The sequence below is a fragment of the Elaeis guineensis genome, chromosome 8, assembly GCF_000442705.2.
Source record: "Elaeis guineensis isolate ETL-2024a chromosome 8, EG11, whole genome shotgun sequence".
Classification (NCBI taxonomy): Eukaryota; Viridiplantae; Streptophyta; class Magnoliopsida; order Arecales; family Arecaceae; genus Elaeis; species Elaeis guineensis.
Genome location: NC_026000.2, coordinates 1727580 through 1749568, shown reverse-complemented (window position 1 = coordinate 1749568; position 21989 = coordinate 1727580). Strand labels below are relative to the sequence as shown.

Here is a 21989-nt window from a genome sequence, read left to right as displayed (position 1 = left end):
GGCCGCCTCTTGCTGCCGGATCATCTCTCCTTTGGCCGCCGACCATCCCCGCACTGACTGCACTGCCGGCCGGCCAACCAAGGAGGGGATCAAAGATCCCTGTTTCGGTCAAAAATAAGCCACGGGAAGAAAAGAAAAGAAGAAGGAAGAAGAAGAAGAAAAGAAAAGAAAAGAAAAAGGAAAAAGAAAAAGAAAAGAAAAAAAAAAAGAAAAGAAAAAAAAAGGAAAAAGAGAAAAAAAAATAAAAATAAAATAAAATAAAAAAAGAAGAAGAAGAGAGAAAAATTTTCTCTCCCCTCTCTCTCTACCTTCTCTCTCCAATTTCTCTCTCTAGATTCTCTCTCTATTTTCTCTCTCTAGATCTTTCTCTCTTTTTATGGATTTTATCTCTCTAGAATCTTTCTACTCTCTCTCTGATTACATCGCAGACCCTAGGATAAATTTGAAATAAAAATATGAGGATTTGAGATTGCTCCGAAATTCATGCGGTAGATCTGATCCCAGTCCGATTCTATTTGAAATTTGTAACACTTGATTCATATTGAGTCACCCTGATAGGATCTTTGATGATCTCGATCATGATTGCCTCATCGAAAGAATATGAAGATTCTCTCTCCACTTTCTCTCTCTACTTTCTCTCTCTAGAATTTTCTCTCTCTTCATGGATTTTCTCTCTCTAAAAGTCTTATGGATCAGTGGAGGATCCAGATACTTAGATAAATTCTAATTTTGATTAATCCTAAGAGAGATCCTCGATTTGTGTATTAGGATCAATTATCGGTAATTTTCTCTATATATGATTTTTATATTTGATCAGGGTCATGAAGAGATACGATTATCTGCATAAGATATCGAGTGGAATATCTTATTAGAGAAATTTATAAATCAAAGAAGAACATCGATTTCTGTGCTTGGATCAGTCACCGGTAAAGGTAAGAATCTCTGTACATGATCACTATTATATATGTGCTATTTTACTGTTGGTCTTGCATCGTTGGTTTTGCATCGTTGGATTTGAGATCGATGAATTTGTTATATCTGAGACACTGTTATTTATTTATGTGATTTTGAGCATGAGTATGTTATATCAATACATATGTATCAGCGATTGATGGCATGATTATATGGGTATGAAATATTACACTGCAAAATTTGAATTGATTAATGAAGTCAAATATTATAGTTTCATGAAAATATAAAGAGAAAGAAAAATATGGTTTGGACTGGCCTTGTCATGTGGAATAGCTTGCCAGGAGCTTATGCCTGGGACAGCCCCCACAGGCTTATGTGTGGAAGAATATGATCCGAGAAAGATCATGAAGAATCTGATTCGAGAAAGATCATGAATGATTTGATCCGAGAAAGATCATGGCCACTTTGATCCGAGAAAGATCATGAATATTTCGATCCGAGGAAGATCACAGAAATCGATCTGAATAAAAGATCGTCGCATGATCCTGGTAGTCCAAAGCCAAAGCCAAAGCTAAAGCTAAAGCCAAAAAGAAAAGGATTAAAGATGATGTGATAATAGAAGAAAATGGAAAGATAAGACATGAAACAATCGTTGAATAAAATTGTTTCACTTATTTAACATATGATGATACATCTCTTTTGATAAAACAGATAATCTATAAATGTTTGCAGTATTCTGGACAGTGAACATCGACTTTTATGTGATATTGCCTATCATTATTTTCAGATTATATTATTATATTGGTGTGATATGGAAATTCTTACTGGGCTGTAAAGCTCACACCCCTTCATTTTCTTTTTCTTCTCAGAGTTACAAGATGTCCATGGTTGGCTATGGTATGGATTTGTGAGTGAGCGGATGCATAGATAGAGTACCGTTGATACCTGATCAGAGGATTGAAGGAATGTTAATTGTAATTATGCAAGTTTTATGAATCATTATTGAAATTAATTGTTATGGTTGATAAGATTGTAATGATTTAATTTGGCCTTGCATATTCTTTAGGGTTTGCTCTAAGGAGTGTGCGGCCATCACGTATCCGACCCGAGTGTTGGGTTCGGGCGTGACAAATACCTAGACTCACGGATCTAAAATGAATCTCATATCAAGACTTGGAACTCCATCTGTCATTTTGATCAGTTCCAATGACACTCAAGAAAATCTCGTTCCTTTTGAATGGAAAAGAATCTGAGAAGCAGAGGAGATAGCTTATGTGAGAGTACAACAGAGAAGAAATGAAAACAAGATTACGAAGGGGGTACAACAGAAGCAAGCTTAATAAAAAGATTCAAGTCTCTGAAGGCTTTGCATTCTATGAGAGAGTTTGTGAGATCTGTCGGTGGCCTTCCTCAGCTTTAGGATTACCAAGGTTACCCAAAGATGAAATGGGATTTTCTTTAGCAGAAACGCACGGGCGTTTCTTCCCCCCAAAACATCTCAACACGAAGCTAACATGAGCTGGTCCCTGGCTCCTTGCTCTTCTATTTTCGGTTCAATCTGTCTTCTCCAGCATGTACAGAGAGATAGGTGGGTGGCCATCGTTTGACGCGAAAATAATTATTCGAAGCTAACCATAAGCTTCCAGGGAAGGCGCACCAAAGGAATGCATGACCAAAAAATTCCAAGCCTACTCTACAAACATTGCATCCTAAATTTATTGGCCATCCTTTGCTTGCTAACACCTTGGCTGTGTGGAGGCAATCTCCCTTCTTTTTTTTTTTTTTTGCTAGGACGGAGGCAGTCTCTAGCGGCAAACCACATGAACAAGAGTTCGGGTTGTGCGACTTGTGTCTTTCTCACAAAAGGATGATTGATCTTCTTTCATAATATTGACCATTGGATCACACTCTGTACAAATCTCAAAGCATTCTACACCATCATTTATCTATCTGCACAGATCTCAAAGTGGCCATTGTGTGATCCAATGGTGGATCTATGTGGAGGATGATGAATCCTTCTTTTAAGTGAAAGATGCAACCCATCCCATAAACTTGTATCTTATAAGGTGCACCAGTTTTCCAAAAAGTATTATAGAAAGTGCAAGTGAGACCATTGTTGTTAATGAATTGATAATAAGATGTCATTGGATACTCGCTATTTGATTACAAAAAGCACAAGTGAGACCACTGTTATTAATGAATTGATAGTACGATTTCATTGCATACTCACCATCTGAAGAACCACTACATTCCCTACTCTCTTTGCAGTCAGACGATTAAAGCAAGCTACTCAGGTTCTCTGAATTCCTATGATTAAAGACCATTCAGCTTAACCTTCCATGGACATCTTTTCCAATTGTATTGCACTTTGAAACATTGTTTTTAACTACCCTTCTATAAAGAGAATCAAATAATTAAATATGAGAGTGAAACATTTCCAACCCAAACATCTTATCCAAAGTCTAGGATTTAATTGCAACGATGCACGTCAAATTTATCACAACCCAACGAGAACATTTGTATTTCATCGATTATCATATATTTTATCAATTTCCATAATGATATCCTGCACCATCTTAATAATTTTTGATTTTTGATTGGATTGTTACAATTTGACATGATACCACTGTTGCAACGAAAATCTTCTCAAAATAATGTTATTGCATTAAGGTTGCCACGGATAGACTTTATTGACGTGCTTGTACGGTGCACCAGAATAATTGCAGTCACTAACATATGGCACAGCAACACATATTATTCAAAATTCTAATAAATAACTTTCTGCTTAATACTTATTCTTAATACTTCTTCTTTTTTTCAGTAGATAATGATGGGATTATCAAAAGAAAAGGACAACTCCCTAGTATTGCTTTAATGTGACTTATCCATGCATCACTGGAGGATGCAGAATACAAAGAATTTACTAGCTAGTATTGATTTTTTGTGCAATATCTTCCAGCTCCAACCAATCCTATAGAGTGCTAAAGATCATTCAACCAATGTGATTTCTAATTAATCTTTTTTAAACAGGTATAACATTCTTATATACAAGTTGAGTAAAATGAGCTAGGATCATCAGAGCCTCGTGAGGGCCACAATGAGGGTGCATATAAAAGACTTTTCTAATGCCTCATGGTTTTGTATATTTTCATATACATATGCAGATATATTCCTCTCTCAATCTCAAGCCTGAGATGAACCATTTAAGCATAAATGTGAGTTGTCCCATGATTATGCAATGCCCTAGCCCATCTTGATTAAGATCTGCAATCTGAATGAAGATAACTGCATAAATTTCTAACAAAAACGATGGCCTACAGCCGTCTGCAAAGTCTAATCTGACAATTCTACGTTCAATATGGCTGCCTTTCATAGCCATTGTTGTGTAAATTCAGACATGACACAACTTTGTGGATCCATAACTAAACTAGAGATCAGTACTAAGTTGAAAAAGTTGATTCTTGCATCAAAATTCTGAGCCATTAGATTTGGTTGGATTAATTTTTTCCATCTCTGTACTCAGATTTGGTAAGCCTAACATGGACTTTGGTTTTGACCATTGGATTATAATAGTTACTATATAAGGATCCAATGACGACAATATACATTATACCAGGGGTCAGTGTGTAGCTCCCAAGTCCCATTTTCATTATTAAAAAAAAAAAAAAAAAAATCTCCCAAGTCCCAAGTTGTTTGGATCGAATGCCAAAAATGAGGCTCGAGTTAGACTTGTAACCAAGCCAGCATCATATGTATATATATCCCAGTGGGCGGGCAGCCCACTGCCCTGTGCCAACTGTGTGGAAGCTTCCGCAGAAACTTCGGTCCTAAAGCAATTCAAGGGTGGAACATCTTCTTACCAAAAAAAAGGGTGGAAAATCAGAGATGGCTGCTCTGCTTCTACCAAAAAAAAAAAAAAAAAAAAGACACGGATGGCTTCTCTGCGAACCAAAACCAAACACGTCTCGTTTACCATCTAGAGATCCGACTCCACCTCCACTACGTAACAACCCCACGCGGAAAGCCCAAAACCATCCTCTGGTCAAACACTTTGAACTCCTCCAAACTAGAACGTCCACCAGCCAGCTGTTGCCTCTCTTCATGGGCTTCTCCCGTCTCCGACCAAGCTCTCCTCTCATAATCTCTATATAAACTCACCCCGGCATACTTACAAATCATCAATCCCTATCGCATCCCCGGCCTTTTAATTAAACCACGCTTAGACCAACATGTCTCCTTCTCTTTGCTCTTGTAATTCTCAATGGGGTCTCTTAATTACCTTGCTCTTAGCCCCTCTATTAGCAGCCGCTTTGATGGTTGGCGCCCATGGTGGCAACTTCTACCAAGACTTCGACATCACTTGGGGCGATGGTCGTGCTAAGATCCTCGACGGTGGCCAGCTCGTGACGCTATCGCTTGACAAGACCTCGGGATCCGGTTTCCAATCCAAGAACCAGTATCTCTTTGGAAAGATCGACATGCAGATCAAGCTCGTCCCTGGAAACTCCGCCGGCACCGTCACTGCTTATTATGTAAGTCTTGTTACCATGCTGCATGGCCCTTTTAGATCATAGCTGACAATGCTATATATAAATGGTCTTATAACAATTGCTTTGCTACAAATTCAAATGTTGCAGCTCTCATCTCAAGGGCCGAATCACGACGAGATTGATTTCGAATTCCTCGGTAACCTCAGTGGAGACCCTTACATCCTGCACACCAATTTGTTCACCGAAGGGAAGGGAGACAGGGAGCAGCAATTCTACCTCTGGTTTGATCCTACCAAGGACTTCCACACCTACTCCGTCATATGGAACCCATTGAATGTCATGTGAGTCATCGTATCACTATAAATTTCTCATTTCGAAAATTAGCTATTGATACTTCTCAATGAGCCAGCCACTCACAAGTGAATTGGTGTATGCCTTCAATTCAGCTACTTGGTGGATGGAATTCCTATCAGAGTTTTCAAGAACAATGAGGCGATTGGGGTGCCATTCCCTGAGAAACAGCCCATGAGGCTTTACTCGAGCCTGTGGGACGCCGAAGACTGGGCCACGAGAGGCGGGCTCGTCAAGACTGATTGGAGTAAGGCGCCGTTCACTGCATCATTTCGGAATTTTCAGGCAAATGCATGCATTTGGTCGTCAGGAAAATCTAGCTGTGGCCGGACAACCACTGGCTCAGGGCCTACCAGCAATGGTTGGTTTGACCAAGAACTGGACGCAACAAGCCAGAGGTGGCTGAGATGGGTGCGGAAGAACTACATGGTCTACAACTACTGCACTGACGTGAAGCGCTTTCCTCAGGGCCTCCCACCTGAGTGCTTGCATTCCTAATTATTCTCTTGGGCGGTCACAAGAGTTAATTTCCAAATTAATTTATACTTGTAAAAAAAAGTTTTTACACTGTAGTTAATCATACATGCTGGGTGACTTTAATTATTCTGATGTAATAACGATCATACATATGAATACGATCGAATGCTTTATAATTTTTTATTTCTTGGCATCTTTTATATATTTCTTTAAGTATAAACAACAAGACACTCCTCAACAAAAAAAAATTATAAGCAAGAAGATGCTTGTACATTAATTGATTAAGATAGGAATGATTAATTGGGGATGTGGTTGCAAGACAAGATGTTATTCCATAAATGACGTGCAAGATATGTCTACATTATAGATAAGAGTAGCGCATGCACTTGTGAAATGAAAATTAGCTAGATGCAACATAAATTTCATCAACAACAAATAATTCGGAGGCCAAATATGTATACGACATTGGGTCTGCCTCAGGCAAAAAAAACATGCTTTTCGTGCTTCATGCATATATGCTGTTTTGATCAACATCAGAAGTGCAGAAAACAATAAATAAAATTGATGCTTCTTAGCAAATTCTATATGAATGTATCCCTATGGAAAAAATTTGAAGCTATATAATTCTCTGGAATGTTCATCATTTTAAGTTACGTTTCATTCTTAAGAACGTAAAAGAAAAATAAATTTTTTTAACAATGGAAACGAATACGAAAATTTTCAAAGATTTAATTGCATAAAGAAAATCAGAGAGTTTTTTCTTAAAAAAAGTTATTGTTTGGTTGTGAATAGGCGGTTCGCTACAGTTATCGAGTCTACATTCCTAGAAATAAATGAAACTTTTCCTATTTTGTTTTCAGACATTGCTTCCTTATGATGGGGAAATATTTTATATTTTGCAGAAAAGTTAAATAAAAAAAAAAAAAAATTACCATGCAATGTATTCAATTCAATTTTGCAGGAAGGAGGCATGGAGGACTCATATGGATCCCATACAACATTGGAATATTAAAAATTACCAAATCCCAAACAGATCTAGGGTCTCTATATTGATTAGGTACCATTACGATCAAACGAAAGATGCCTTACGCAAGATGGGACATCCCCCTATTAGACTATCTGGAATCTGGAACGGGAACAAGAAGGTCATGTATCCTGCTTAGAGATCAGGGAAAGTTTTATGTATCATAATTGTGTTTTATCTTTGTTGTTTGCGACAGCTCTAACTTTGCATTGTAACAATGTCCGTCGAAGTTACCGGAAACCAACTTTTTTCAGAGAAATATCATATTTCCCTTGCCGTTGCCGTCATTTTCAAAGTTTCTGGGGAAGGGCTTCGCATGAATCGGCCTCCCTGATCAGCTCTGCTCTGGGCTTTGTCAACACACGTTGACAAAAAACGTCACGCACTCTGACCAGCGCCGCAGTAAATTTTTTTTTTTGATGCAAAGCGTCGCAGTAAAATTGTTCTCCATTTTGAAGTCTGCGTCACCAGTCACAACGCACCAGCTGGCTATTCCCACTTTCAAACAATACCAGCATGGCCAACTAAAGTGCTCTATGTGTGGTTTAGTACCACATATTTGGTACCAATAATCATCAAAAAGGCAGCTTCGCCATATAAAATGCATGGCCCACTTTATGAGCCCCTTGGCGTCGGTAAAACTTCTTTCACACCCAGCATAGTGGATATGAGGATAACGTTTCATCATATTGAGTAGGGCTGCTGTTTAACTTGTGTAGTAGCTTGATCTATACCACATCTGATCAATACTGAAATAATATTTCTTAGGCCTGAGCTAAATTGTTTCTAAGGTTGGTTTGTTTTTCTGACTGCGTATTGGACCCATTACCAAAGCAGGAGAGTGCATGATCCAATTACAACACAAACAAGATCTCAGTTTATGGTTACATACTGCAAATTGATTTCTATCATAAACATAATGTTTTGATCTATAACATTTTTATCTGATAATTTAATTATTTTAACTTTTTTCCTTAATTTCCACTTATATAAGAAACCGTGAATCCCACTATGCTGCGTGGTATAAATTGTTGGGTTGGCTCGGTACATCTACGATCCAAGGTTGGGTCCGGTCCAGGGTCGGCCGGTTCATTCAAAGTTAGTGCCCCGGGCCAAGTTTTGGATAGAGACTAATGACATCTTAATCAAATCCATAACCATATCTTATTGTTAAGCAATATAATCATCGCCAATCATTAGTACTTGTCTGATGTCAACTCCACAGGACTAACAAACCGCAGGTGTCACGGGCCAGAGATTCCTCATCTCTCCCATTGGTGATGTAGAGTTGGTGAAGTTGAAGGAAAACAACCTGTGAGAGAAAAATGTGGCCTCGGACGGCGCATTTGGACATCCACCCCCCGTCCTCTCTACCTCGATAATCTTTTTAATACCAGCCTAAGATGGGCTATGGCGGCCCATTCCGGATCTCTTACCTTGGGTTCCAAAGTCCCCAACCACTGCCGAGATAATAAACAAACCTTTGCCCACTGATCTCTCATCCGCAAGACCAAGCATATATACTGTGGAAACATAGCTCCAGTAGCCCGTGGTGTGCTGACGCCTGATGACAGCTTATCCTGGTGCAACTTTCTTTTAGCCTTCCCCATAAAGAACCTTCCTTAGCCCTCACCACTTAACTCCTTCAAGGAACCATCCTTAATCCTTCCCCGTCTTATATATATCACGAGTGTCTGGACATCACCTTGCTCTCCTATCAAATAGTACTACATTTCTCTTCTAGTCCTCTACACTCCTCTGCTCGCAAGCCACAACTTAAAAAACTTCCACCAGTACTGCTCTGCTTCATCCATGGCCTCCCCCGCTTCTTTCAGTGCTAGCAACTTCTTGCTCTCATTGGCATTAGCTAGTCACTTGGCTAGCATCGCCTTCGCCGGTAGCTTCTACCAGGACGTTGACATCACTTGGGGTGACGGTCGTGCCAAAATTCTCAACAATGGCAGGCTCTTGACACTGTCGCTTGACAGGTCCTCGGGTTCAGGCTTCCAATCCAAGAAGGAGTATTTGTACGGGAAGATCGATATGCAACTCAAGTTTGTCCCAGGAAACTCTGCCGGAACTGTCACCGCCCACTATGTATGTTTGTTTCTTATCTTATGGCCTATGGCTTTCTTACTTTTTCTCCCATTAAATTTAACATTAACCACTGAAATAATTGAAATTTTACGTTATAGCTATCGTCGCAAGGGGGAGCACACGATGAGATTGACTTCGAGTTCCTCGGCAATCTCAGTGGAGATCCTTACATAGTCCATACAAATGTATACACCCAAGGGAAAGGGAACAGGGAGATGCAGTTCTACCTCTGGTTTGATCCCACCAAGGACTTCCATACCTACTCTGTCCTCTGGAATCCTAGACATATTGTGTAACCTATCTGAAACTCCAGGAGAACATATATTTTCCCTAATTGGTTACTCTTTTATGTCATTCCGGTTTTAACTCTTTCTTTGGTTTCAATCATGTTAGCTTCTATGTGGATGGGACACCCATTAGAGAGTTCAAGAACAGAGAGTCGGCAGGCGTGCCGTACCCGAAGAACCAACCGATGAAGGTCTACTCGAGCCTGTGGAATGCTGATGACTGGGCCACGAGAGGCGGGCTTGTGAAGGCCGATTGGTCCAAGGCGCCTTTCACCGCATCATTTAGGAACTTCAATGCTAATGGATGTGTGTGGTCTTCTGGTACCTCCTCCTGCTCTTCGGCTAGCAACCCATGGATGTGGCAAGAGCTTGATTCCCCCAGTTTGGAAAGACTGAGATGGGTGCAGAAGAACTATATGATTTATAACTACTGCACTGATGTGAAGAGGTTCACGCAGGGCCTTCCTCCTGAATGCACTATGAGTTAGAAGAAGACACTGTAATCATTGAACGTAAATTGATTCTGTGTATGCTGTATATTTTCCTTTATATTGTTTTTCCTTTTATTTTTCTGGGTGACTTTACTTGTGTACATTTTGAATAAATTTGCTGTAATATAGTGATTTCTTTTCTGGCATCACATCTGTCCAGCATGAACAGTAGAGACCCGCGGAACAAGCCTTCTCTGACTGCTATTGTGCAGAGTATCTGAGCTTGTCATAAATTTCTGCACACTTTTAGAGTGTTTTACACAAGAAAATGCCTTCTGCCTGTTTTTTTTTCCTTTTTTTCTTTTCTGGTACAACACTTGTCTGTTGTTGAAGTCCATCTGATGCATGGTAAATGCATATGATTTACACTTATGAGAGTCTGCATTTATAAAAGTTGTTCTTACTATTGTTATTATTTAGTTCTAGTAGGTGCAGCCTATCCATCACCAAAAATTAAAAAAAAAAAATTAAAATAAAATTTTTATAATCAAACCGACCATAAAAAAAATTTTAAAGCTGTCAAAATGAGCTTGGCCCACAGGGCCGATCGAGATGGACTGGTCTACCATATTAGTAGCCTAAATAAAAATCAGGCTTTTTGGTTGCCCCACATCGGCCCAAGGGCTGAGATGGATTGGGCTGGACTAGTCTGATTGGATAAAAAAAATTTAAAAAAAAAATTAAAAAAATTATATTTATTTTTTTCATTATTCGGCTATTCGTCATTACCGTCGCTGCTGGATGACCGTCGATTTCTCTCCTCTCTTTTTGGCTCTCGAATCTCGATCAGTCGATCTCCGTCTCATACCCCCCATCCAACCATTGGCCTCTGGACTCTCAGATCCCCCCTCCTCCTCCTCATTATCGGCCGCTGCCTTCGAGTCCAGTCACAAGAATCAAGATCCCTTCCACCGATGGACGCCTCATCCAACCTCTTTGGGCTCTCAGAAGTCAGATCCCTCTCCTTCTCCTCCTCCTCATCGTCGTAGCTACCACCTCCGAGTCAGATCCGACCGCGACGATGCTCTCACACTGTGCCTGATCTGATCTCTGCCTAGTACGGCTACTGTGGCAGTGCCTCCCCTCCTGGCTCCTCTCCTTCCCCCTCCTCATCACTGGCATCGCTGTCTTCGAGTCCGATCGTAAGGTATGCCGTATGCCCCCTCCTTTCTTCTCTCTAAGCTCTTCGATCCGACCACGGCATCGATGACCGCTTCAATTTTTTTTTTTAATATTTTGATGGGCTGGCTCGACCCAGCCCAAGGCCCTTAAAGGGCTGGGCTGAGCCAGCTATATGCTATCCTATTTTTTGGTTGGGCCTAGCCCGACCCAGCCTATCAAATTTTAAGCCTTTGTGGGCTAGATCGAAACAGACCGGGTCGGTTCGTTTTGACGGCTCTAGAAATTATGGTTGGATTGTCATTGCCTGTCATGTCTCTGAAGCACACCGCATGTGCTTAGGCGTGCGCTCTAAAATATTAAGAAAATAGGAATGGATGAACCCTAGAGGATTACGTGATGTTTATAAAAAACTATTCAAATATCTCTAAGATTTATCCATTCTTATTTTTTTAATATTTCAACGCGCGTGCGGCGTGCTTCGGAGACGTGGTAGATGATGTCCGATCATAATATCTTCAATGATCGGTCCGACCATAAGAAGTTTTATCCAAAAATTTGAACAGCATTTAAGATCAACCTCATATCTTAATTTATAAAATTAATAATGCTAAACTAGAATTTCAATTCTAAATGTTACCTAGCAAATTAAAGAGAAGAACAAATTAAAAATTTATAAAGTCATAAGGACTGGGACCTAAAATTTAGGTCCCCTGATAAAAAGAATGAAATGAAACATGGACCTTAAATTAAAAGTTCTACTGTATATACCCTAGGATATGTACTGCATGAAGTTTAAAATTTATTTTTTTAATACAACTAAGGAACTAGGGTGAAAATGTCCGTTTCACACTTAGTTACTAAAAGATAATTTTTGAAATTATATGGGGGATAAAAATTTTTCTAATTAAATATGGTTAAACAATCGGATGAAAGCGGATGGTCAGCAAATATTTTTTCGGCGGGGTCTTTCCCAAAAAGGTAATGAAGAAATTTGAAATAGTGTCGGCAATTGGGCTGCCGACTTAGTTCTGTCCTCAGCCCTATCAGATTCATCGCTAGAAAAGGGAAGCCTCTGCCTCCCAACCGCCTCTATGAATTCCTCGCGCCCCCCGTCCTCTACTCCCTTGGCGAACCGCTCCTCATGCGCTACCTAGGCTCCGCCGTTGGTTACGTCACCAACCTTGAATCCGGCGACCAAGATCTCCATCTCCACCGTCTCTCCCTACGCCAGCGGGCTTGGATACGGGAGGCGAAGGCGTGGCCTTCTCCGTGGTTCGATCTCTGATCAATGATCACAAGAAACAGTACCTTTTATTGCATCTCTCCTTCGTCTGCCAATTTTAATCAATGATCACAAGAAACAGGGTTTGCAGTTGATTTCTCAAAGCTTGGATTCTTGGTATCAGTTTCTTGAACAATATGCAAAGGCGTCTGCTCGACTCCCAAGTTCAATGATCTCGGGAAGTAGGTATTGTTTGTTATAAGTTTCTTGGAATTGTGGTGCTTGATGTCATTTTCTTTAAAGATACGTAATGATGGCATGTGCTTAGTCTTTGATGATTACACGGGAACGCCTCATGAAAGCTCAGTAATATAAACAAAGGCAGAAATTTTTCGCATTTTTTTTCTCCATTTTATTGGCAAATTTATATGTTTCAACGTATTCAGCGGTGGAAAATGGCTGCCCTGAACGTTACTGATACCAACTGAACTCTTATTCTGGGTGTATTCTAAGTAGAAAATTTGTCATTGCTCTTCTTCTCTCAATTGTTTGGATTGACAGGTTACTGGAGAGATTAATAATATTCATTCACCTAGACTGACTTAGGAAAAGAGCTTGAAACACGTTGTGTGTTATGTATTTCCTCTTTCAATTGCAGTTACTATGTTCAAGGTTCAATCACCCCGATGGCAGATGAACTCTGTCTCACTTGAATCCAACTTTTGGGTTGGTCATGCGATAAGATCGCACATTTTTCAGGACAAGATCCTAAAGAACATTGAAGACCTTAAATCCATTATAATCTCAAAATTTCAACGAGCAATAATGATCTCAATTCGAATAAATAATAAAACTTATATAATTATAAAATTTAATTATCCAATCTGTACCATCGAAGCTCTATCTATTCAACCTTTTAACTGGTAAACCTAATGATAGCCAAGTATGTGCATTATGTAGTTGAATAAGGAAAGGAAATAAATATTGTAAGCTTTACAATTCAGTAAGAATCTCTGTATATTTACACTAATGTAGTAATATAATTTGAAAATAGTAATAAAAAAATCAGACTAAAAATATAAAAAATAAAATCTTACATCAAATATCCATAATAATTCAAACATCTGTATAAATATATTTCAAGCATCCTTCTTGTCAAAATAGATGCAACACAATATACCAACCAACGTAACCTTTTATTCAACATTAGTTTCATATATCTTGTCATTTATTTTTTTATAAAAAAATTAAATTTTATAATTTTTACTTTTCGACTTTAGCCTAATCAAGATCATGCCTCAATCTATGTTTGATTAAATTTCTATACATAAGTCTGTAATGCTATCCCAGACATAAGCTTTTGGATGCTATTCCATATGTAAGCCTATAGAGACTGTTCTAGATATAAATTTCTGGCCTGCTATTCTAGGCATAAAGTCCAGGAGGCTGTTTTAGACATAAGCTCCTGACCGACTATCATATGATGAGATTAGTTCAAATCATATCTTTTCCATCTAATTATTACATATTGATTTCATTAAATCAGTCTCAATTTATAGTATGATCAAGATAAGCATATCATAACTATATAATCATATCATCGATCATTAGTGTATATATATAGTTAATACATAATATACTAATGCTGAAAAATCATATAAGAATAATAATATCTCAAGTATAGATAAATCTATTAATATGAATCCAATGATATAAAACAAACGATACAAATCTGATGGTACATTAGTGTATACAATGGTGATCATGTATATGATTCTTATCTCAATTGGTGACATATTAAACTCACTAGATTATGATTTAGACGTCAAAAATTTTGCTTGATATTTTTCTGTCCGACGAATTGTTCCCCTATAAAATAAATAACTATGATAAACTAAGATCCAATAAATAGAATCAATCATCTATAACCCTCTATCAGGGTTCATTGGGGTCCCCCCCTAATCTTCAAAATTTTCCTTCCAAAATTTTTCTAATCCATCTAGGAGAGAGAAAAGAAAAGATAAAATAGTAAATAGAAAAGAGAAGAGGAACAACTCTCTCTTCTCTTTCTAAAACAAGGGATCCTTTCCCTCCTTCCCTCTCTTCCTCCCAACTCTCGAGTGGAGAGGCTTACGATCAGCGACCCCTGGCGGTGCTTGATGACAACATCCTTGATTAACCTAGCCATGGCTACGGCTGGTGAGGATGAAGCAAAATAAGAAGGAAATCAAAATAAGGCAGACCTTGTTCAACCCAACCCAAGGGCCAATTCTGCATCTTGACGAGCCAATTCAAGCACCAGCGACTAAAAGAAGAATAGGAAAATAAAGAGAAGGGGAAGGAAGCTATCTCAGTCTGGCAACCAAAAAAGAAAGGATTTCGATGATCTTTTCTAATAAAATCCCAAATAAAAGCTCAAGGAATCTAGGCAATGGACAGTGATTTTCAAGGAATCAAAAGTAGAGTCTAAAGGAGAAGAGGAGCAATCCTTCTATAGAGATAATCCGAAGGTTTTGGCCAACTTTAGCTTGCCCTGGGTCTCTTATGCTTCGATGGAAGTGTAATGGAAAAAGACTCCGATGGGAATCTTCTTCCCCACCCCTCCTTCGCATACAAGGCACATGGCTTCAATGGGCTTGATTTCTTCAGGAGGGCTCGTCCAAGGCCCAAAACCAAGATTTTTATAAACTCGATGTCAAGAGTTGGCAATACATGCTTCAAAACCCTAAGGTTGCATTTCGTGCATTGCCAGGCACTTGGAAAGTAATGTAGATTGTCATCATTAAATTATCAATAATGTTAATTACTATATTTGATACACACAAATAATGTTACAGTAAAATTACTAAAAATTTTGATTGACATATTTGGTATGACAATCAGATTACCAGTAATGTAAAATCAAATTTTCAAAATACCTCCAATAATTTTATCCCGTGCTCTTCTTTTTTCTTGATAAGAAGTGGCAGAAATGGTGTAGGTATGATGGTGACACAGAGAAGTGACGGCCGAGGGATGTGGGGAACCACAGACACTGGAGAGGTGGAGAGGGGATGGGCTCGTGCGGAGCCATGGGGATGGTGGGAAGGGGGTAGGCATTACGAAGACAAAGGGTGGTGGGGACGAGTGTGGAGGAGCCACATGGGGAGGTGGGAGATGAGGGTGAAGGAGGTGTGGCAGACAAAGAGAGATGGAGGAACCACAAACAGGAGGCACGCACGATGGAGGGTGTGGGGGGAGAAAGGTAATCTGAATAGTCACTCCTCCCCAAACAATCCAGATTGCCTCATAGGAGACAATTTGAATTATCAAGGTAATATGGATTACTATCCAAAAAATATACCAAACATAGCAATCTAATGGGCCCACTTTAAATTGCTAGCATCTGGATAGATTGCTCGGACCAAATGCAACCTAATTATAATAAAGTTTTGATTTTCTTCCCTCAAAAAAAAATTTTAAATTAAAAGTTGCATTATGTTCATTCTATATTGGAATTGTCAGATCGCATTTATCAGCATACAGGAATCTTTTATTTTATTGGATCCATAATTCTTTATGATAGATGCTTATTGATTTTGCTATTCTCTATATTTGTTCAATTACTTTTCTATTTAATTGTTCTATTATTCTCAATAAACTGGTGACCCATTTTATTAAATCATTATATGGTGTGACCAATCTATCTAATCCAATCCAGTAACACTATTATGAATTCCTAATTGAATGTTGATGGTTTCGACCCGGTGATACATATAAATGTCAAGGGTAGAACTATCCATTTGGAAAAAAAAAAGAAAAAAGAAAAAGAATAGTCAAAGTAAGTTTTTTCATCTTTATGTGGTAGCAATAGCATGGTGCAGTCTATGGTCTTTGGCTGCAATCGTCGTATGGCACACATCTAATTCTGTGCATTATAATTATCCTAGGAATCTTCTGCAGTGCATTCATGCAACCACAGAATGCCATGCACTCATAGATCGCCACTATCAGACGATGGACGTTCATCAAACAACCTGTGCACCAATCTAAGATTAGTTTGATTTCTTAAAAATCTGAGATTATTACACTATTTGAATTCCTGTTACTCGTGGGCATCTTACCATGCCTAAACCTCTGCATGCAAGATGAGCCAAGCGATTATTACACTATTTGAGCCTGGCTCTGTTTATGACAAGGGGCAATTAAAACTCCGCTCATGCATGAGTCTTGATTGAGTATTGCGAATACTTGGAACTAATTAGTTTACATTCTTCTTTTTGATCCAAGAACTTATATTGACTTTCAAATTGATCCCCCTTCTGTCTAAAATATATATTCCTGTGTAGAGAAATAGCTCAGTTCCTTCTGAATGATAATGAAAACTCTACGTGATGCTATTGTTTTTATTTGTGGCATCAATTTACATGGAGGATATAATTCCCTACATACTGTCCTGCATCCATGGACAAAATACACAATAAAGAACTAATGAACGAAAGAATGAGTGTGATGGTCCTCTATTTCCATTTTTTTCAGGCAGCAGAGCACTCTGGAGGTGGGCCCTGGGGAAAACGCTTTAGGTCAGCGCAGTAATTGTAGATCATATAATTTGTCTGCACCCATCTCATCCTTTCTTGGCTTGTGGAATCCAACTCCTGATTCCACCAGTCACTGCTGGCCGAAGCAGTACTAGTTGAAGGACAATTAGAGGTTCCAGAGGACCAAATGCAGGCATCAGCATTGAAATTCCTATACGAGGCTGTGAAGGGGGCATTGGTCCAGTCAGTCTTGATGCGCCCACCCTGCGTGGCCCAGTCATCAGCATTCCAGAGGCTAGAGTAGATCCTCATTGGTTGGTTCCTTGGAAACGCAACACCCCTTGACTCCATATTCTTGAAGTCTCTGATCGGTATGCCGTCAACCATGAAGCTGAAAGAAATAATGAAAAAAGCAAGGTGAGCATCATTTTCAAATGCACAAGAGGATGCGTTACTTGTAATGCTACTGTCGTCTATTTATGTAGAATTTGATAACTCACATGATATGTTTGGGGTTCCAGAGGATGGAGTAGGTGTGGAAGTCCTTGGTGGGATCAAACCAGAGGTGGAACTGCATCTCCCTATTCCCCTTCCCCTGGCTGAACACATTGGTGTGGAGGGTGTAAGGGTCTCCACTGAGGTTTCCGAGGAACTCAAAGTCGATCTCATCATGGGTTGGTCCTTGTGATGATAACTGCGAGCACAGAAGAAGCATTAGTGGTCAGTTCTTTGAATTCCAATCATGTTAAACTGGTAATGAATTAGCTGCAGCACAGAGGGTGTAAAACGGGGCTTACGTAGTAGGCAGTCACGGTGCCAGCTGAGTTCCCGGGCACTAGTTTCAGCTGCATGTCAATCTTGCCAAAGAGGTACTCGTTCTTGGACTGGAAGCCGGAGCCAGAGGGTTTGTCAAGGGAGAGGGTAAGGAGCTGCCCATTCTCGAGGATCTTTGCACGCTCGTCGCCCCAAGTGATCTGGAAATCCTGGTCGAAGTTGCCTGCAGAGGCACTGGCCATCAAAGAGCATACTAGCAGGAGAAGAGATAACGCCATGATGGCACCGGTAGAGGGGAAGCAGCTGAAATGGTATGGAGATAACAAAGGGAGTGTTGTCACAAGTAGTAGGAATAGGGATGGAGTTGGTGTTCGAGTAGTGAGGAAGGCAGCAGGAGGTGTTGGCTTTATATGTGTACAGGAGGCGATGAGATAAGGGATCGAGGAAGGGGATTGGATGGTTCTCTTCTGTATGCTATGGGTTGGCAACAGGTTGGCGACAGAGGGGCTTATTATTAAAAGTAGGGGTTGAGACTTTAGATCGAAGGGGAGGAAGGTGAAGAGCGGTTTCGTATGGGATGGGGCGGTGTCTAGTGGTGAAGTAGCAGCGATGGGTCCTGCCGGACCTTCCGCGTCAAATGGACCAACATCGCGGCCACAACTCGCCAGGTACCTACCAGCACTTACCGACCATCTTCTCGCTGGATACATCTATCGATTTATCTCTGTTCTTTCAAAAATTAAAAAACAACTCACGTGATGCGGGTCACCGGACTTTCCAGCCATGGTTTGGCTTGGCTGCGACATTTTTTCTTAGATTCCAGTCGAATTCACTCACCTGTTGCATATGCGTGATGTTTGATCACAGCCGTCCATCTCCATTTTCATGTCTCTGTGTTGGGGAATACCGACCGACCCCGTTCATGCTGACTTATAATCGGGCATACACGACCGACCGACCGACCGACCGACCTACCGACCGATTGCCGGGTGCCGTTACCGACCGATCGACGGCTGTCTACCGACCGAGGATATGTCGGTCGGACAGACCTCTTCCGTCCTCCTGACCGACTGCACCAGAGAGTCCGATGCCCGACTCCCACGATGTGCCTGACTGACCATCGGAGGGGTCCGATTCTCCACCCGACGCCCCTCAGCTGGCCACCGATCTAAGGTCGGTCGACACATCCAATCGCCGTACTACTGCCAGAGACTGTCAGTCCTGACAACAGCATGCGGCACTGCCGCCTAGGGGCATTATCCCGCCTATGGCATTGTCAACCCTAGTGATTTGACGGCCCCATGACGATTTGACATCTTTACGGCGACTCTGACAGCCTACAGTGAGTTGGCAATTCTTCAATTGTCCGCGCCATTAATAACGGCGCCATACCACGTTCCACTATATATATCGGGGAAGGCAACAGTGCTAGGAGGCCTTTCCGAAAACTCTCAGGCCTGCTCCCTCTCTTTCTCTTTCCCTCTCTCGTTGAGCTCCTTGTTTTCTTTTCACTGTTGCCTAGTCTCCTCCCTGACTTGACCGTCGGAGGGTCCCCGCCGGAGCCACCTCCGGTCAGTGCGGACTTTCTTTTGCAGGTGCTCGTTCCCGGCGACCAGGCGACGAGGGGATTGGCCGCAATAGATTAGCGCGCCAGGTAGGGGGTGACAGAGCAGCAACGCTCATAGTGACAAGTTAGTGCTTCGTTGACAGCACCAGAGACTATAACCCCCACGGAATTCAAGATGACAAAGATAAGAGCTCAGCGATCGAGGGTCACAGGATCGGCGAGGCGCTCTCTCCGTCGGAAAGAGGCCTCTCCTCCACCCTCCGCAGTGGAACCCAGCTCTCCACACCCCGCGGTGACCACGGAGGTGCAAATCGCAGCGATCGTGCGGCAGATGACCGTGCTGACGGATGCGATCAAAAGTCTCCAGCAACAGCCGGTCCAGCTGCCGCCATCATCGGTCGGGCAGCCGGCGGCACGTCCGATGTCCTCCAGGAGCAGCCGCCGACGCCCGCGTCGATCTCCGTCGCCTCCGCAGGAGCGCCTACCACAGCGCTCCCACCAAGAGGAGGAGGGGCGGCCGCGGTGCGACGCCCATCGGTCCCGACGGCATTCTCCCTCCCAGCTAGAACGAGCAAGGAAGGAGAAACGCCCACGAATGCCATCCACCTCTCTAACGACTCTTCTGGAGACTCCACTCCTGGGGTCTCCCAACACCGACGGACGGACAACTACGAACGCAGGTTCGAGGAAATCGACCGCCGGCTCGCACAGCTGCAGGTGGACGGGCAGAAGTCTTCAAACGACGTCGACTTCCAGACCACCCAACCTCTTTCTCGACTCATCCTTGATTAACCGATCCCCAGTCGGTTCAAGATGCCGCATGTGGAGCCTTACGACGGCTCCACCGACCCAATCGACCACCTGAAGAGCTACAAAGCTCTCATGGCGATTCAAGGGGCAACCGACACTCTCTTTTGCATCGGCTTCCCCGCCATGCTCCGCAAAGCCGCCAGGATATGGTACTCCGACCTCCGATCGAGAAGTATCCACTCCTTCGGACAGCTCGAGCACTCTTTCGTGGCTCATTTCAGCACCAGCCGGAAGCCACCGCGAACGTCGGACAGTCTTTTCTCCCTCAAACAGGGAGAAAATGAGATGCTCCGACACTTCGTGACGCGATTCAACGCGGCCACGCTTGAGGTCCGGGACCTCAACGAAGACATGGCTATCTCGGCCATGAAACGGGGGCTGAGGGCATCCCGGTTCACTTACTCCCTGGACAAGACCCTCCCCCGGACGTATGTCGAACTATTGGAGCGCGCGTACAAATACATGCGTGCGGATGAAGGAGCCTCCAACCGGCGCTCGACCGAATTCAGGGGCCCGAGGGAGAAGCGAAGAAAGGGTCGGGACCCCACCGAACCTAGTGGGCCCCCGACCGATGGTCGGGTCACACCCCTGCAACGAAACCAGAAGTCACCCCAACGGCAGACTCCTAAGCCGACACGCCCCAAGTATGACTCCTACACTCCTCTCTCTGTTCCCCGTGCATAGATTCTGATGAAAATCGAGGAGGAAGAGTACCTGCGACGGCCTCCGCCTCTGAAGGCAAAAGGCCTCGATCGATGGAAGTACTGTCGATTCCACCGGGGCCACGGTCACATTACCGAGCAATGCATCCAGCTTAAGGATGAGATCGAAGCTCTCATTCGCCGAGGGTATCTCGGTAAATTTCGGAGGAACCCGCCGACTCAACCAGTCATCGATCGATGACCCCAGCCGACTGAAGAAGCGACGACTAATCAGCCAACGACCGGGGTCATCAATATGATTTTCAAACGACTGGGCTCGGGGACGTCTGCTGGAGGAGAGCCGACGAAGAGGCTGCGCCCGGACGATGTAATTACCTTTATGGAAGAAGATGTTCGGGGCATCCAAACTCCCGACGACGATGCTGTTGTTGTCTCGGCGACAATAGCGAACTATGATGTAAAAATTTTTTTTGTAGATAATGGAAGTTCAACGAACGTTTTGTTTTACTCGACCTTCTCCCGGATGCGACTATCAACCGACCGACTCAAGAGGATCCCTACACCCTTGATAGGCTTCGCCGAGGATGCCGTCGCGACGGAAGGAGAGGTTACCCTGCCCATGACGGTCGGCACCGAACCACGATAAAGCACGGTCCATTTGACTTTTGCGGTCGTCCAGGTGCCTTCGGCCTACAACGCCATACTCGGAAGACCCAGAATAAACACCCTCAAGGCGATTGTCTCGACGTACCAACTCTTGGTTCGGTTTCCGACCAAAAACGGAGTCGGAGAGATGCATGGAGACCAACGGCTCGCTCGCCGATGCTTCCAGATCTCCGTTCAAAGCGATGAGTTGAAGGGCTTCCTGACGATCGACAAACTAGACCAACGGGAGGAGGAAGAACGGGGCTCACCGGCCGAACAGCTCGTGTCAATCCCGATAGCGGAGAGCCCCGATCGAAAGGTATGGGTCGGGTCTCAACTACCCGACCCAGAACTACAATGGTTGGCGGAGCTGCTGAAGGCCAACGCCGACATATTTACTTGGTCGGCAGCAGATATGTCGGGCATCCCCCGGAGATAATAACGCACCGACTCAACATCGACCCGACGATGAGGCCGGTGAGATAGAAGAAAAGGTCTTTTGCTCCTGAAAGACAGAAGGCCATCGATGAAGAAGTGG

General features: G+C 42.4%; 3 protein-coding genes across 3 annotated transcripts; 2 read left to right on the top strand and 1 right to left on the bottom strand.

Moving 5' to 3' along the window:
* The first annotated feature begins 5078 nt into the window (after positions 1-5078).
* On the top strand, positions 5079-6413 carry LOC105050824 (xyloglucan endotransglucosylase protein 1). Its single transcript, XM_010930997.4, has 3 exons — positions 5079-5444; positions 5550-5743; positions 5849-6413. The coding sequence occupies exons 1-3, from the start codon at positions 5142-5144 to the stop codon at positions 6249-6251; spliced, it is 900 nt and encodes a 299-aa protein (XP_010929299.1). The 5' UTR covers positions 5079-5141; the 3' UTR covers positions 6252-6413.
* Positions 6414-8815: 2402 nt separating this feature from the next.
* On the top strand, positions 8816-10309 carry LOC105050825 (xyloglucan endotransglucosylase protein 1). Its single transcript, XM_010930998.4, has 3 exons — positions 8816-9351; positions 9450-9643; positions 9745-10309. Exons 1-3 carry the CDS (start codon positions 9067-9069, stop codon positions 10124-10126), a joined length of 861 nt encoding a protein of 286 aa, XP_010929300.1. The 5' UTR covers positions 8816-9066; the 3' UTR covers positions 10127-10309.
* A 6516-nt stretch (positions 10310-16825) lies between these two features.
* Positions 16826-18157, bottom strand: LOC105037481 (probable xyloglucan endotransglucosylase/hydrolase protein 23). The gene is made up of 3 exons (XM_010913137.4): positions 17791-18157; positions 17494-17687; positions 16826-17384 (listed from the first exon to the last, which is right to left on the bottom strand). The coding sequence occupies exons 1-3, from the start codon at positions 18043-18045 to the stop codon at positions 16988-16990; spliced, it is 846 nt and encodes a 281-aa protein (XP_010911439.2). The 5' UTR covers positions 18046-18157; the 3' UTR covers positions 16826-16987.
* Between the last annotated feature and the right edge of the window lie 3832 nt (positions 18158-21989).

What these genes read in the sequence shown, in the direction of transcription:
- LOC105050824 (XM_010930997.4), top strand. Translation starts at nt 5,142, where the DNA reads ATGTCTCCTTCTCTTTGCTCTTGTAATTCTCAATGGGGTCTCTTAATT. An exon ending in GCACCGTCACTGCTTATTAT is followed by an intron (nt 5,445 to 5,549) that starts GTAAGTCTTGTT and finishes CAAATGTTGCAG; the next exon opens with CTCTCATCTCAAGGGCCGAA. An exon ending in TGGAACCCATTGAATGTCAT is followed by an intron (nt 5,744 to 5,848) that starts GTGAGTCATCGT and finishes CCTTCAATTCAG; the next exon opens with CTACTTGGTGGATGGAATTC.
- LOC105050825 (XM_010930998.4), top strand. Translation starts at nt 9,067, where the DNA reads ATGGCCTCCCCCGCTTCTTTCAGTGCTAGCAACTTCTTGCTCTCATTG. An exon ending in GAACTGTCACCGCCCACTAT is followed by an intron (nt 9,352 to 9,449) that starts GTATGTTTGTTT and finishes TTTACGTTATAG; the next exon opens with CTATCGTCGCAAGGGGGAGC. An exon ending in TGGAATCCTAGACATATTGT is followed by an intron (nt 9,644 to 9,744) that starts GTAACCTATCTG and finishes CAATCATGTTAG; the next exon opens with CTTCTATGTGGATGGGACAC.
- LOC105037481 (XM_010913137.4), bottom strand. Translation starts at nt 18,045, where the DNA reads ATGGCGTTATCTCTTCTCCTGCTAGTATGCTCTTTGATGGCCAGTGCC. An exon ending in GCACCGTGACTGCCTACTAC is followed by an intron (nt 17,688 to 17,790) that starts GTAAGCCCCGTT and finishes CTGTGCTCGCAG; the next exon opens with TTATCATCACAAGGACCAAC. An exon ending in TGGAACCCCAAACATATCAT is followed by an intron (nt 17,385 to 17,493) that starts GTGAGTTATCAA and finishes TATTTCTTTCAG; the next exon opens with CTTCATGGTTGACGGCATAC.